The sequence below is a fragment of the Lepidochelys kempii genome, chromosome 27 (assembly GCF_965140265.1).
Source record: "Lepidochelys kempii isolate rLepKem1 chromosome 27, rLepKem1.hap2, whole genome shotgun sequence".
Lineage (NCBI taxonomy): Eukaryota > Metazoa > Chordata > Testudines > Cheloniidae > Lepidochelys > Lepidochelys kempii.
In genome coordinates this window covers 14,896,112-14,912,613 of record NC_133282.1, presented here as the reverse complement: position 1 = coordinate 14,912,613, position 16,502 = coordinate 14,896,112, and the positions used below count along the sequence as shown (strand labels likewise).

Below are 16,502 nucleotides of genomic sequence, written 5' to 3'. Positions count from 1 at the left end.
GGCTCTTTGGCAGTCCCGCTCGGGTCTCATTGCTGAGTGTTTCCTTTGCAACCGTGCCAGCTAGAGACTGGCATTGGGGGGTAAATGAAAACTCAGGTTCTGGAGGACAAGGTGGCAGCTCGGAGAGGTGCCGCTATGCAGTACGGGCACGTGCCAGCTGCTTCTGAGCCCTGGGTTGGTCCTGGTTGGGCAGGTTCAGCAATTGCCAATTGGGACAGCCCAGATGGGGGTCAGAGGGGAGGAGCGGGGAATGCCCCTATCCGGGGTGTGTGCCGAAGGGAAGTCCCGCATTGCTTTGCAGTCTGGGCATCTGCCCCCCGGGCGCGTGCCCCTCCCATTCGCCCTGCAGGACCAGGCTGGAGCGAGGTTGGCTAGAGTGTAGTAACTGGGAGCAGGCCGCTTGTAACCGAAAGGGAAAGCAAACCCGGCGGAGCGAATGGGAGCTGGCAGCCAGCGGGGTTGCGGTGGGGTTCTTGCAGATCCCCCCCAGTGCTGTTCCTGGGGGCCAGGATTGCAGCATGTGCAGTGCTGGGGGTGGGAGGACCGGGCTGGCTAAGCCTTGGGGAAAGGGTCTCGGTGTGGGGGTGACAGTGAGGGTGGGACCCGGGCGTGGCAGTCGGGCTGGGACATGCCAGCCTCTTGTGCCTGGCTCGGAGGGAGCTCAGAGCCTTCTAGCTCTGCTCTACCTGTCCCTCCCCATCCCCAACTCCAGCCCGCATCAGCCTCTGGCTCCATTGTCCTCCCCATCAACCTCTAAACCTCATCACTGCTTCCCGCCCGGCCCCGCCTGCACCCTCCCCCAATCCCTAGCCCGATGCTGCCCCTTATGCACGGAGCAGCTTCCCTCCAAACCCTTCTGCAGTCATCTAGGTGACAATTCCCCCCCGCGCCTCCCTGCATCTGTCGCCCCAAGTCCCCTGTTTCTCTGACTCACCGGGGAGCGTAAAGCTCTTTGTGGCCTGGACTTCGGCTTGGCTGGGTTTAGGGCCACGTGTGCTTCCCAGTGCCCTGGATCTGGGCTACTTCCGGGGTATCAAAAATGGGTGAGGAGACCATACCGAAGCGGTGTGGCTGACAAGCCTGATGATCTGTGTCCCTCTATGCCCTCCTCCCCCATCGCTTGAGCTGGCGGGACAATCCCATGCCCCACCTATCCCCATTTATCCCCCCCCAGTTGCACCTGAATTCACAGCCTCCCCCCACAAGTCTCCTCCACCCGTTTGGGGGCCTATCTCCGTTCCTCCAGCACAGCCTGTTTAACACCAGAAAGCTGGCAAGGGCTGTATCCGCCATGGCGAAGAGGGGAGCAGGGCTGGGGGTAAGAAAAGGAGGGAAGGGGCTAGAGGGGATGCAGGAGGAGAGAGGCATCCTTATCTAGCCAGGCAGATAGAATGAAGTTGTTTCTTAGCAGACAAGCAAGGAGTTGTTGGAGGTTTTGGAAGCTAAGAGAATTGCTTAATTGTATCTTTTCTTTTTTTTTTTAACTCTGGGAAGAAAAAAAAAAGATAAAAGCAGCCCCCTTCCCCTTTGCATTAGAGGCTTAAACAGCAGCGAAGCCAGTGGGGCAGGAGGAGACCAGGGTGGGAGAATTCTCTCTCTCTCTCTCCCCACCCCGCACAGGCCAGGTGTATAGGGGAGAGCATTGCCGGTGAATTACACAGGCCCTTTGTTAACTCAATTCCTTGGGAGAATAACAGCCAAGGACTTCTCTACCCTTGGAAATTTCCCGAACTAGCTATTTCTAGAATAATAATTATTTTATTCTGGTAAATTTCCAAGTGTAGACAAGCCCTCCTGCTGCTCTGCTACCCCAGGCCCCCAGTAAGTGAGCTGAACCTGGAGAGGAAGGTGGGTCCAGTGGTTAGTGACCCCTGGGAACTTTGAAGACCCAGGAGCAAGGCCCTACTCTGCCACGGACTTCCTGTACAGCTGTGGGTGAGTGATTTAGTCAGTCTGAGCCTCGGTTCCCCACCTGGAAGATGAAGATGATGATATCTCTGTTCCTCACAGGGGTGTAGTGAATGTGCTCAGATAGAGCTTGTGCATTCTCTGTACAGATCGCACACCCTTGTCTACAAGGAGTAGCATGGGGCCCCCCTGTTTCCTGATGTCCGCCCCCTAATGCTAACTTCTGAGAGAATTGCCCTGTGTGGTTAGACTGTGGAACTCACCGCCACAGGATGCAGCTGAGGCCAACAATGTAGCAAGGTTCCAAGAGGGCATGGATAACCAGTATATGCGGAGTTAAGATAGTTAATGTAGAAAGAAAATGTTAAGCGTCCTGCTTCATGGCTCAAGCCAATCTCTGTTAGGGATCAGAAGGAGGCCTGTGTAAGGGGCAGATTATCCCACCTCTGCCCACTGTGGGGTTCTTACCCGTTCCTCTGAAGTAGCTGGTTCTGCCTGCTTTGGGAGACAGGGTTACTTCAGCTTGCCGTATGCCTCAGTTTCCCTTTCTGTAAAATGGGGAGAACACCTATTTAATTACAGAGTGCTGTGAGATCCTTGGGCAGAGGGCAGCTCTTAGATCCCCTTCTTCTCCCCTCTCTGACAGCCTGGAGGCTGGAAAGAGAGGGACCGGGGATCTGGGCCAGGGGTGACAGTAGAGGAAAGAGTTGTATTTTGCTTCCCATCCATTATCCCAGCCTTGCAGCTTCGGGTGTCCAGCATGGGGTTAGAGATGGGAGCGAGGGTGCCTGGGGGTCGCCCTTCAGCCTGGTACATTACAGTGGGACAGTGCTGCAGCTGACGGCACGAGGCAGAGTGGCAATGGGCAAGCCGGGCTCCAAGTGCCAGGGCAGTTGTGTGTGTGCCTCACTCCTGCTCCTCCAATGAACAGCAAAGCAAGGTCACCAGTCCCCACCGGCAGCCTCTCCCAGCAGCTGCAGGCTGTGGGGCGGGACTCCTGGCCATCTGTCCACCCAGCGCCTGGCAGATCTTTGTGCAGTGACCGACTCCCTACCACCCCAAGGGGAAAACCCAAGCCAGGGACACGCGGGCGACACCAGGGCCTGGCACAACATGCCGTTCCTTGGCCCTGCACTTCTCAGCTCATCTGTCCGCCTGTTTGTCAGCCTCCCTCTGGGGCTGTCACACTCCAGGGAAATCTGGCCTGTCTGGAGCAGCTGTGAGATCTGCTGGCCAAGGAGGAGCAGGCTGCTAAATGGCCATTCCTCCCTTTTGGGGGTCAGACTGCAGGGGGGAAGGCGCTGGGCTGGCTCCGCAATCGCCTCTCCCAGACAGCATAGCAGGGGTCAGCCCTGGTGGGCCACAGCTCCCCTTTCGTGCCCTGCCTTGGCCTCTCTTCTCCGGGTTCCCACACTCCGCTCACAGGGGCGGATTCATCCTGCTGCCCTTGCTGCCTTCCTGGCTTCAGGAAGTCTTTCCTCCCTGCTCCTCTTGTTCCCCTTCCCAGCCTCTCTGGCACTTCCTTCCTCTCTCTCTCTCCTTCCCGCCTGCCTTTCCGCACCCGCCCTGCACCCCCAGGGGCCCGGCGGACGCTGGGTCAGTCCTGACTCCTTGCTGGGGGAGGACTGAGGAGCTGGCGTGTGTGTGTGTTTTCTCCGCCGTCACACGCAATAATCTCCCTGACCTTGGTGCCTCCGCCAGAGATCCCCTGCCCGGCAGCGCTGCCCTCTGGAAGGCTAAGCGCTGCTTGGGTTTCCGCTCAGTGCAGCCCGCTGGCGTCAGACCCTCCCCAGCAGCAGCTGACAGGTGGCCTTGACCAAACAGGCCATGGTTTTGCTTAGAGGCAATTCCGTGCCCTGCCCTTCCTTGTCCGCTCTAGCTCGATGCTTCTCAAATGCACAAGAACATGCCATCTCTGTCGTGGTGGTGGGGCGCAAGGCAATGCCAGCGCCCTGGAGAGCCCCGGTTTGCACAGGGTAAATCAGATGGCTGTTCCCGGGAGGTAACAGTTTGGCAGGCAGCTCTAAGCCCAGCTAAAGCCCTGTCTCTGGGCTGTGCGGCAAATGAAAGGCAAGATGCTACCTCCTTTACTTTCCGTATAATGCTCTGGAATTAAAATCTCTACCGCAGCCCCCGCCATCCCCGCAGTGTGTAGCTCCACGGTACATCATCGCTGGGGTAGAACGCACCCTCAGCACAAAAGCAGAGCCGCGCCCACCCCCCCCTTCCCCAGGGGGATGCAGTGGGACCTAGTAGCCCTGGGGTGGAATGCATGCTCAGCAATAAAAAGGTCATCTCCCAGCAGGTCGCTGGCACAAGAAAGCCAAGGGGTACTGAAGCGCTGGTGGTCACAGGGGCTGGCTCGCAGACGGGATCAGCACACACAAGTGAGGCTGGACTCTCCGAAGGACTCGGCCCATCCGATGCTGAAAATGTCATGGGGGGAGCTGTAGGGAGGCTGGGGTGTTTACAGGTGTTTAGGTTCCTGACTCCCATTGATTTCAGTTGCTTTACAAATCTGGCCCTGAGTCCTTTGGAAAATCTGGCCTGGCTGTGGGTGCTGAGCCCCTGAAAACCTGCCCCCCGGGTGTAAATTAGCATGATCCCACTTAATTCTTCATATCTAAAGCAGGAGGTAACTGACGCCCCAGCTTTGTGCGTGGGGGTGAATTTCATCCCAAACTCCCACGGCACTTTTTGGTGTACCTAGTGCCCTGATTTCCTCTCGGGGAATTGAATTCTCTCAGCTGACATTCCCCCCCACCCCACTCCCTGCAGTTCACTCTGCATCAGCCAGCAAAGTGACTGGCTGTGTGCACTCCTGTGTGAGAGCATGCACGTAAGGATAAATAACCGCATCGCTCTGGTAGCAAGGCCAGAGGCAGCTTTGAAATGTGCTAGGCAGGTAGATAAGCTTTTCCCTCGCCTTTGGGATGAAAGGCGCTCAATAAAAAGAAGGGGAAGATGATGATTATGCCATGTTCAGCACTTGGCAGGCGACCCTTTCCTGTCTCACCACTCTGGGATCCCACGTGATATAGGAGCACTGTAATAATCATGTCCAGCTTTTATGTGGAGCTCTTTGTCAGGTGTGGGCTTGAAGCAGGACTCGCCAAGGGAGGGCCTCTGGCCTGCGTCAGACCAAATGGGCATAATGGCCCCTTCTGGGCTCACCGGTGATAGATCTCAAAGCACTTTGCAGGTGGGGAAACTGAGGCACCGGATGGTTCAGTAATTTGCCTAAAGTCGCCCGGCAGAGCTGGGAATAAAGCCCTGGAGTTCCAGTCCAGTGTTCAATCCACTAGGCCACAGTGCCTCTACTGCAGTGTGTTTCCAACGTGAAAGCTTCTGCTCCCAAGTATATATTGCCCCCCCTGCACGATAGCTGAAGCCTGATTCCCCCGAGGTAGATCAGCCCTGCAGAATAGTGCCCGGAATGGCCCCGTTCTCTGGGGGTATTGTGACTTGTTCCCTCTTCCTGCCCCCAGCACCGGCTCGGCCAAGTTGGAAGCAGAGCAAGCGAGTCAGCACTGTCCTGCTGAGGGCAAGGGGTTCTGCTGGGTGCTGTGAGCAGGGGCACCAGCACAGGTCCCCGAGGGAGCTTTGCGTGCTGCCCCGAATGACTGGCACCCATCTCCCCCACTGCTCCGGAGGGCTGGCACGCCGGCGGAAGTCGGCTGTTTACAAAGTGAGCTGCTCCCCCGTGATCACGTGGCCCCCCCGTGGCCACGTAGACGGGAGCTTTGCTGTTCATTTCGCTAGGGGCACGAGCAGGCCCCCAATAATAACGTGGCTGCATCTCTTTAGACGGCAGCTTAATCGCAGTGCTAAACCATGCTGAGGAGCGGGAGCGAGGGGCAGTGGCATCTGGGAGCAGACAGCTCATTTCCACAGGGGCCAAGGTCTCTGACAAATTGGGGAGGGTAGGCAGCAGCAGACCCTGGCAGCATGTGTTTTAGGCCCTATCCACACGATGTCTGTAGCTGCCTCAGGGGGTCAAGTCACAGCAAGCCCCCAAATCCTGCACCCAGCCATCTGTATAACAGCCATTGACTCCAGCCGGGGCAGAATCACCCTGAAAGCCTGGATGGGCCCAGGGTTCAGGAAGGCAGCTAGGGCCTGTGACCCAAGAAGATACGACAGGGTTGTACCCCGGTGGGTGGGGGAGATCACGGGGTCTCCGGGGCTGCTTTGGAATCTTCACATCAGCTGGTGGCAGGGGTGGAAGCCAGGGTGGGTGGAGGGCTGTCCTTTAATAGATTATCTCATGGCAGGGTCCGTCGTTAGCAAGGCAGAGTAATAAACAGCCGTTCCCTCTGAGTGAATGGGAGGTCAAGGACGGAGCTGCATCACTCTGTAAAGTCGGCGGCAGCGTCTCTCTGCCAGCCTCCTCTCTGTATATCCCAGGTGTGGGATCCACGCCTGGTTCCTGCAGGTGGCTTGGCTCCTGCCCTCGCTCTCGAGTGGGGGTCGCCGCGGCGTGTCCCCCTCTTGGAAAGAGGAGCTCCCAGCAGGATCCTTCTGCACCCGCCCTGGGCGGTGCAGCCTAGCTGGCTGCTGGCCCTGCCCATGGGGAAGTGCTGTGGGTGCAGTGCAGGGCGTGAATTGATGACACCCCTTCCCCTGTCCAGCCTGAGCTAAGCAAAGGGCCTTGTTGGGGGTGGAAAGCTAAAGCAGCTGCCGGACAGGAAGGATGGGCGAGAGGTAGGGCTAATAGGGGTCCGGGGGGGTGTGACTGCCCCCCCCCCCCGGCAGTTGTTAGGTGTGTGCATGGCACCTTTCATACAGGGTTGGATAGTGAGCTCATGCTGCACTCACCCACTGGGGCAGCTCCTGCCCTGCGCAGCCAGGCCCACTCTCCTCCCCTTCACACCGGGCTGGGTTTAGGGCTGTGGTGCTGGGGTGGAGGGTGCTACCGCAGGTGGTTGGTGTCCCCTGGGTGGGGCGAGGAGGAGGAGGGGTGCACTCATTGAATAGGGAGGCACCACCAGTGACCCATCACCCGGCTGGCTGCAAAATCTGGCTCCGCCACTGGGCTGTGGTTAAGGCACCAGGTTGGGATCCAGGAGATCGGGGCTCAAGCCTGGCTCCTTGTGTGACCCAAGGCAAGTCACTTTATCTTTGCACCTTGTTGTCCCCTCCCCGCCCCAAGTGACAGTAATAACCCTGCACAGGGGTTCCGCACGGCTTTGTTCGTTCACGTTGGCAAAGTGCTTAGGTGTCAAAGCAAGGAGCCGCAGCCGGGCTGCCCCAGGCCCATCTCGGTACCTTCCCCACAAGGGCCCATTCCTGGTAGCGGCGTTGGGCTTGCATCAGTCGCCCAGCTGTGCGGATAAGGTACAAGTGGAGTAAATGCAGCTGTAGAGGTGACCTGTCCCGAGAGAGGTTGGGAGCCTCGTGTTTCATCATCTAGCTGTGATGTCATAGCCCCAGCATGATGTCATTGGGTCCGAGGTGAGGCTAAGTGAAATCCCCTGGCCTTTGCTAGGCAGGAGGTCAGACTCGATGATGAAAATTGCCCCTTCTGGCCTGGAAATCAATTAATTTCCAAGCTCCTGTGTTTTTTTAAAACAGATGCTGTAATTAGCCTCTTTGGATGGTGTTAATTACTCAGGGTCAATTGAAACCTGGGCAACTGTGGGAAATCAACTCCCCCGGAACAGTTGGATGTACCACGCCCTGCTTGTGAACTCCCCCCCCCCCCCCCCCAAATCAACTAATGCCTCCCCACAGAACTATCTGGACCAATTGTCAAAGCATGTTGGAGCTCACCAGACACCCTGAGCGGCTCCCACACTAAAACCCTTAGCAACAAAGATGCTAGCATAGCAACAGCAATCACTCTGCTAACAAGGCCTGTATTGTCATGCAGATAGAGCACCAGAGACATATTTTCCCCCCTTGGTTCAATCTATTTTTATTTTCTTCTCCAGACAAAATAAGCGGGCGGGGAGGGAAGTTCGCTTGGACGCGTGCAAACCCGTCATCCCTCCCTTCAAAGCCTTCCAGAGCCTTGTCGGTTTGACAGTTCGGCCCGGGCTTGGGTTCGCTTTAGGGGAGTCTGGGAGCACCGAGGGGCAGGGAAGGAGCGGAGAGGGGCTCGGGGTGGAAAGCAACTGATGGGCGAGTGGGGGGCCAAGGGGCAGAGAGAAAGAAAGGGACGTACTGCTGGAAAATGACCATCAAGACAGCGACACTGAGCATAGTCAGTGTAGCTGGAGCTTAGGCAAATCATTCCCTGTGACTGTTGCCCGCTCCAGGGGGCAGAGTTAAGGTTGTGTGGGTGTGTACCTTCACTGTGGGAGAACTGCTTCCCCAAGCTGGGCAGAGCCTTCCTCCTCCCTAGTCTAACTCACCTACCTTCGTGAACCATCTTGAGATTTAGGGAGGAGAATCAACAAGTGCTTGGTATTTTATAATGGTGTCTGGAGACCCCAGCTGAGATCAGGGCCCCATTGTGCCAGGCGCTGTACAATACCGAGAGAGACAGTCTCTGCGCTAGAGCAGTGGTTCTCAACCCCGGGGTCCACGTACCCACTGGGGGTACGCAGAGGTCTTCCGGGGATACATCAGCTTGTCTAGATATTTGCCTAGTTTTACAGCAGGCTACATAAAAAGCACTAGCGAAGTCAGTGCAAACTAAAATTTCATGCAGACATTGACTTGTTTCCACTGCTCTATATACTACACATCAAACTGTAAGTACAATATTTATATTCCAATTGATTTATTTTGTAATTATATGGTAAAAATGGGAAAGTCAGCATCTTTTCAGTACAAGTAGGCTGTGACACGTCTGATTTTTGTAAGCAAGTAGTTTTTAAGTGAGGTGAAACTTGGGGGTAGGCAAGACAAATCAGACTCCTCAAAGGGGGCCAGTACTCTGGAAAGGCTGAGAGCCACTAGCCTAGAGAGCTTAAAATTTCAATAGGGAAGCCAGAAACGGAGCATAATTATCTCCAATTTAGAGATGGGAAACAGAGACATCCCAAGATTAAGGTCTGGATCCCCAAAGGTATTTAGGGGCCTAATTCCTGTTGAAACCAGTGGGAGTTAGGAGCTGAATTACTTTTGAGGACCTGGCTCGAAGTGCCCAAGGAGACACAGAAAGTCAGTGGCAGAGCCAGGGACTGAGACCCATCTCCTCAGTCCATGCCTTAATAACTGGAACACCCTCCATAGCTCTTTAGTAGTGGTGGTATTTACAGCTTAGCTAGAAAAGCGGGCTGGTTGGCTTGCTTCTGAAATGGAATTGGCCTCCAAACAGAAAAAAGCCAGGCCTGATTCTCCACAGCCTTGTGTCTTGTGGCATCACGTACCCTGGTGTGACATGGGCGTGAAATGCTACTCAATGAGAGCGGTGGCAATTTACCATGCCGGTTGCACTCCCCTTTTCCTGGGGTAAAGGACTGCACCAGGGGTGGGGCTGGAGGAAAGGGCGGGGGGAAGTCTTGTGGATTCATCTGGTTTGGAGAGAAATGACGAGAGACGCTTGTAAGCCCTCCGGCTGAGCCAGGGTGGCCCACCTGCCACAGGAGCAGACGGGGCACGGGCCTGTGCAGACTCAGTTCTGACTGTGGCCCGAGCGATATTTGTCTTGGGGCAGGAGGAACAGACCAACAACTTGTTCCTGACGTGGCCTCTTGAGCGTTATTCGCCCTCTCGCTCGTGAAGATCAATGGGAATCTCAGTCCCGGCCGTCGCCCCATGCCTCCCACCCCGGTCACAGATTGGATCTCATCCTGTGTACGTGTGCTCGTGAGCAGTTAACAAACACGGCGCAGTAAGCCCTCAGCTGTGCTGAAAGGTGCAGCGTGGCCCCAGCAGCCAGCCTGGCCCAGATACGGCTGCCCACTGGGTACCAAATGTCTCTCTCACGCTAAACGCCACAGGGCAGCACAGATACAATCCATCCCAGCGTGCCCAGCACGGCAGCCAGCTCCTGTCCCTCTCCCCGGCGTACCTCTCTTGGGGCCAGGACCAAAGCCCAGATGAGAGACTCCCATTAGCCTCTCAGGCTTTGGATCCGACCCATTGGCTCCGATCCTGCTCCCAGCCGTCAGGATCAGGCCCTTCGAAGTGAGAAACCGTTTTCTTGCCGTTTGCAGTTTAAAGGCCCGTTTTGCCGACTGTTTTGTCTCAGTGTAAATTACATCCAATTTTCTGGTTTCAGAGCAGCAGCCGTGTTAGTCTGTATTCGCAAAAAGAAAAGGAGGACTTGTGGCAGGCACCTTAGAGACTAACCAATTTATTTGAGCATAAGCTTTCGTGAGCTACAGCTCACTTCATCGGATGAATGTTGCATCCGATGAAGTGAGCTGTAGCTCACGAAAGCTTATGCTCAAATAAATTTGTTAGTCTCTAAGGTGCTACAAGTCCTCCTTTTCTTTATCTAATTTTCTGGCAGTTATTTACAGAGAGAATGTTTTCAACCCATAAAACATCCTCATGCCCCAGGATTAATTAAAGTTTCCAATTAATGCCTAATTTAAATGACGATTATGGCTGTTATCATTTCATACTGGGGGGAGGGTTTGGTCTTAAAATAGAGATGTTGCCCCTTTTATGTCCCCTTTCCTGCACCTCAGGGGTGTTTGTTCTGTGTGTTTGATGAGTCTGCTGTTTAAAACCAAGCTTTGCATTCCTGGAGATCAACAGCCAGCCGGTTTCCATATTGAAAGCAGTGGATGTATTCTTCCTTGACTTTAGCAAAGCTTTTGACACTGTCTCCCACAGTATTCTTGTCAGCAAGTTAAGGAAGTATGGGCTGGATGAATGCACTATAAGGTGGGTAGAAAGTTGGCTGGATTGTCAGGCTCAACGGGTAGTGATCAATGGCTCCATGTCTAGTTGGCAGCCGGTATCAAGTGGAGTGCCCCAAGGGTCGGTCCTGGGGCCGGTTTTGTTCAATATCTTCATAAATGATCTGGAGGATGGTGTGGATTGCACTCTCAGCAAGTTTGCGGATGATACTAAACTAGGAGGAGTGGTAGATATGCTGGAGGGCAGGGATAGGATGCAGAGGGACCTAGACAAATTGGAGGATTGGGCCAAAAGAAATCTGATGAGGTTCAACAAGGATAAGTGCAGGGTGCTGCACTTACGACGGAAGAATCCAATGCACCGCTACAGACTAGGGACCGAATGGCTAGGCAGCAGTTCTGCAGAAAAGGACCTAGGGGTGACAGTGGACGAGAAGCTGGATATGAGTCAACAGTGTGCCCTTGTTGCCAAGAAGGCCAATGGCATTTTGGGATGTATAAGTAGGGGCATAGCCAGCAGATCGAGGAACGTGATCGTTCCCCTCTATTTGACATTGGTGAGGCCTCATCTGGAGTACTGTGTCCAGTTTTGGGCCCCGTGCTACAAGAAGGATGTGGAAAAATTGGAGAGAGTCCAGCGAAGGGCAACAAAAATGATTAGGGGTCTGGAACACATGACTTATGAGGAGAGGCTGAGGGAACTGGGATTGTTTAGTCTGCAGAAGAGAAGAATGAGGGGGGATTTGATAGCTGCTTTCAACTACCTGAGAGGTGGTTCCAAAGAGGATGGTTCTAGGCTATTCTCAGTGGTAGAAGAGGACAGGACAAGGAGTAATGGTCTCAAGTTGCAGTGCAGGAGGATTAGGTTGGATATTAGGAAAAACTTTTTCACTAGGAGGGTGGTGAAACACTGGAATGCGTTACCTAGGGAGGTGGTAGAATCTCCTTCCTTAGAAGTTTTTAAGGTCAGGCTTGACAAAGCCCTGGCTGGGATGATTTAGTTGGGGATTGGTCCTGCTTTGAGCAGGGGGTGGGACTAGATGACCTCCTGAGGTCCCTTCCCACCCTGATATTCTATGATTCTATGAGTCATAGCCACGTGGCAAGATCCCAGCATTTCCGTGGGTGCAAGACACAGCAGGATTCGGCAGCATGTCATGTGTCTGTCTTCAGGGACGATAGGAGCAGGACTCCTGGGTTCCAATCCCGGCTTTGACACCAACTCCGCATCGGGGCGTGTCACGTGCTCACTCATTTTGGATGTCCAATTTGAGACACCTGCTTATAAACTCTCTGGGGCGGGGACTGTCTCTGACTCTGAGCATGTACAATGCCTGGCGCAACAGGGCCCTGATTTCAGTTAGGGTCTATACAGCGCCTGGCACACGGGGCCCTGGTCTCGGCTGGGGTCTGTCGGCACCACCGTAATTCAAAGCCTATAATGCCCATAGAAAGGGAACCCATTAGCAATGGGAATTCATTCCAAAATCTGTATGGACATTTGCGGAAAAGCTTCCCCTATATTCACCCCAAGGCTGATTAACCAGAGGTGGTCTGCACCTGCAGCCCCCTAGGACTTCAGCTACAGCTGTGGGTGCTCAATGCCTCTGCAGAGCAGCTCCGATCCAGATCCTCGTGCCGATGGGATCAGCTTATTCCCAGTGTGGGTATATTTCTTTCCCTGGGGATAGTGTGGGGTGCAAAACGCATTGACTTATACGATGCATGTACCTGGTACGCTCTGTTCCTATTAAGTATATATGCACCGCATGCAGGGTTTACCGATGTTTGTGCAGAAAGCCCCCGCCCGCAGGCTGAGCCTTTCGACTGGGGGTATGTGTTTGGCTGTGTGAAATTGGACTCCTGGCGTATTAAACTTTTACTGCAGTAAACCCAGTCCCATTACTTCAGCCCTGCTCATGCAGCCATAAACCTTGCCGGTGCTTTGCTTCCAGAATAACCTGGGCATTGAAGCTTCCTGGGAGCTAGTTCCTTTGGCGACCCTCCTTTAATGGCTAAAGTTATTCCAAAGCCCCCCAGTTCCATTCCCGTCTTGATTGTAACCGGGGAGATAGAAGGACTCAGAGGAGCTTGGAGTGCAAAGAGACTGTCTGTAAATTACATAACACGTAACTGAGTGATTTTCAAGACCCCTGGTAACACAGTGTCACCCTGAAACACACATGCAAAACAAAGGAGCTGCTACGGAGGCTTGAGAATGCAGACTGCCCACTCGCACAGAGCGGAGAGAGAGCCGAGATGGTCAGTCTCGTACCTGGTTCAAACAAGAGATCAGGGTGGCCTTGCACTGAAGTGTAGAGTCTGGAGCACGGCCCTGGACTGGTTCAGCATGGGGTGTAGAGCAAAACACGCCCCTGACACTGCCTCCTTGGGTCAGACCGAGCCCGCGGCTCGCCAGTGCTGCCTGGGGAGTCAGGGGAGGTGCTCTGCTCTTGCCCCATGGGGTGTAGCATGGAACACGCTGCCCCAGGCACCCCATCGCTCCGTGAGCTCTAGGTAGTCCGGGGCAGGGTGTACTCTCTGACAGCTCATCTCTTCCGTTCCAGACAAGAAGTTCGCGGCACTCCCAGGGCTCCCAGCCCGCCCTGGCCGATCAAGCCAAACTCTCCTTCGCCTCAGCGGAGTCCCTGGAAACCATGTCTGAAGCCGAGCTGCCCATTGGATTCAACAGGATGAACCGGTTCCGGCAAAGCTTGCCTTTGTCCCGCTCCACCAGCCAAACCAAGCTCCGGTCACCAGGTACCGCAGGCCGGCCCCCACTGGGTCTCCCTCTGGGGCATTTTAACCCTTCGCCCCACCTACACGGGCCACGGGAGCTGGGGCTGGCAGAGTCCATCAGTGGGGGGGAGGGGGGGCTGACTGTGTGTGCTCCTGTCTCCCTCTAGTGGCTGCCTCTAAAGGACTACAACAGCCTGCTACTTACTGACAGCTGAGGGAGTTACTCCTTTCGCACCAGCGCTAGGGGGTTGTGCCTTTGACCCATGGCATTAGTATGTGTCGGGGGGGCAGGGATCAATGGTAGGGTACCTAGGAATGACCACACTGGATTGGATCAGACCAGGGGCCCGTTGTCAGTATTGTGCAAGAAACCCTGTTGAAGGCATGTATGGGTTACTTTGTCGGTAGGAGGAGAAACCTCTTCCTAAAGCCCCCCATTAGCCAGGTGCTCGTCAGGCCAGCCATTGACTTTTCTGATCTGCAAACGCTGGTCACTTATTGTTCCCTGGCCCATCAGCTCCACTGCATACCCACCAACAGCACAAGGCTCTAGTTGGGCAAACCCCGGCTGCTGGGGCCCAGAAATGCAAGCCGCTCCCCCTTTAAGCGTCCCGAGAACTCCTGCAGCTGTAAGGAGCGAGTTATCAGAGCCCATGAGATGAGTGTTCCTTCCCCTGGGGTGGCAGCAGCTGGAATCTCCCAGATGACAAGCGCTGGAGGTCATTGTTACTTTTCGGGAGTGGCTGGGGAAGTGTTGAGATGCAGAGTGGGTGGGGTGGGGGAGGGGGAAGGAAGATGATGATCAGAATGGTCCCTGTGGACTGGCCGGGGCTAGAAATCAGCATTCCAATGGTGTCCAGTACAGCCGCAGCCCTGGAGCCAAAGATCCCCCTGGTTTGTGAAGGTTTAACTGTGGATCCGGGTAGGAAGTTTGCGGCTAAGCCCAGGTCACTAGCACTTTGTTTTTAGGTGAGATACTGGGCTTTAATTTATGTCACTCTTCCCTGGCTTGAGCAGGGTTTTACTGGCACTGGGCTGGGCGTGAATATAGAGTAATAACAATAATATGGGGTCTATAGACCCCCAAGGAGATGGGGAAACTGAGACACAGAGCCAGGAATAGCACCCAGGTCTCCTGATTCCTAGCCCCATGCCTGACATATTGGGCTGCTGTGCTGTCAGTCAGCGCCTGCTCAGAGCTGTGTTTTCCCCCCTTTCTCCCCTTCTCTCCCGTCTCCATTTCCAGGGGTCCTTTTCCTGCAGTTCGGGGACGAGACGAGGCGTGTCCACATCACCCACGAGATCAGCAGCATGGACACACTGCACGCCCTCATCGTCCATATGTTCCCCCAGAAGCTAACCATGGGGATGCTGAAATCGTCCAACACCGCCATCCTGATCAAGGACGAGTCGCGCAATGTCTTCTACGAGCTGGAGGACGTCAGGTGAGGGCCCCTGGGGTTGTGGGGGCAGCAGGCGCGCTCAGTGGGGCTGGGGTGGGGGGGTAGACAGAGATTCTCTTCCAGGTGGGCTCAGAATTCCAACTCAGGTTTGCTCCCTGCATGGTGACAGCACCAGTGTGTTTGCCAGGGCGAATCCGCCTCGGCCAGTTCCCAGATGCAAGGGGAACTCCTCTTTTGTGCACATGCCCTGGCTGATGGTCCAGTGTGGCCCATCCCTCCCTGACCCCGCAGCAGACGGACGTCCTGATGCGTGAGATTTGTTTACTCTCAATTTAGCACGGAGTGAGAGGGCTGCTGCCGGTGGTCCAGGGTCTGGAGCTATCCAGGGGCTAGCAATCCGCACGGCCATTGGGGTGCCCAGCTCACTGCTTTGCCTTCTCTTTCAGGGACATCCAGGACAGAAGCATCATCAAAATCTACCGCAAAGAGCCCCTCTACGCCTCCTTCCCAGCCTCGCACATCACCAATGGGGACCTGAGGGTAAGGAGAGGGCAGATGAAGGGGGCTGTCGCAGGGAGGGGCTGTCCCAACTTTTCCATCTGGGAGGGGGAAGAAGTACCCCATTTCCATGGGGCCAGGGAAGAATGGTGCCAGCAAATGCTCACGCGCACACACAGACAGACCTTGCTTGTGTGAGAGCCGGGCAGGGGAGGGGGGCTAGGGGGAAACTGGTGCCTGGGTATATTTGTGGAAGGAGTTATGAGCTCCCATTTGTCAGCCCCAGCTGCAGCGCTGTTATGGGTTGCTTTAGGAGATTGGATGGTCTGAGCCATGGCAGTGGAGTCATAAACATGCTGATTAGGGTATTAATCAGAGTAAATTGTTGTGCTCCTGGAGAGAGAGCGAGGGAGCTGCAATTTGCCCGGGCGTGTGGGATGCTGCTGATCTTCATTTCTGGGGTGCATCAGGGTGAAGGTCAACGGGGGGCTGGTTCTTCAGGGGTTGGGTTTGCCCCAGGATCTGGCATTCCAGTCTCATCCTAGGAGTGGGGAGGGAAGGCTGGGCTTGCACTGGGATCTGGTGTTCTGGTCTTGCCAGGAGTGGGTGAGGGGTTCCGGGTTTACTCCAGGATCTGCCTTCTGGCCACTGCTGCCTCCAGTGACCCTCCCCACTTTGTGTGATCTTCCCTGGGCTCTAAGTCCCTTTGGCAGCGTCTCCTGATTTCACAGTGCATGTGTGTATGGGTGTGTGTGTGTGTGTGGGGGGGTGATTATTTGGCTCTGCTGACAGCACGCATCTGTGTGTGTGTGTTTGAAAGCATCGATGTTTACAAACAAGCAGCTCAAGCCCCATAGGGCTCCCCTCCCTTAACCCCCAGCCTCCAATCCCAGTTGCTTATGCGAGAAGCAGCAACGTGTGTGAGAGTCTGTGTGTGTGTGCGTAGACGCAAGATCACCCCCATACTACAGACTCTAGGCCTGGTTCTCCATTGCCCTGCCCCCTGCGCAGCCCTTGACACTAGTGCAAAGTGGGCGCAAGACATGGCCATCCTGCGGCTGGCAACAGAGGATCGGGCCCTTTCTGTGCGCCTGGCACTTGGCCCCGTGCTATGGGCTGCGGCGGAGAGGAGGGAGCTAGGCAGTGTTGGTATCCCCGCCCTCCTGTCCTGTGTCTGCCCAGTCCCATCTGC

General features: G+C 55.2%; 1 protein-coding gene across 15 annotated transcripts in view; it reads left to right on the top strand.

Moving 5' to 3' along the window:
* The window catches only part of SRCIN1 (SRC kinase signaling inhibitor 1), a 190,538-nt gene that overhangs the window by 137,191 nt on the left and 36,845 nt on the right, over positions 1 to 16,502 (top strand). For all 15 annotated transcript variants that reach the window (XM_073326148.1, XM_073326149.1, XM_073326150.1 and 12 more), the window contains 3 exons: positions 13,238 to 13,430; positions 14,656 to 14,854; positions 15,259 to 15,352. In XM_073326148.1, coding sequence (XP_073182249.1) covers positions 13,238 to 13,430; positions 14,656 to 14,854; positions 15,259 to 15,352 — 486 coding nt within the window. The remainder of the gene's footprint in view (positions 1 to 13,237; positions 13,431 to 14,655; positions 14,855 to 15,258; positions 15,353 to 16,502) is intronic.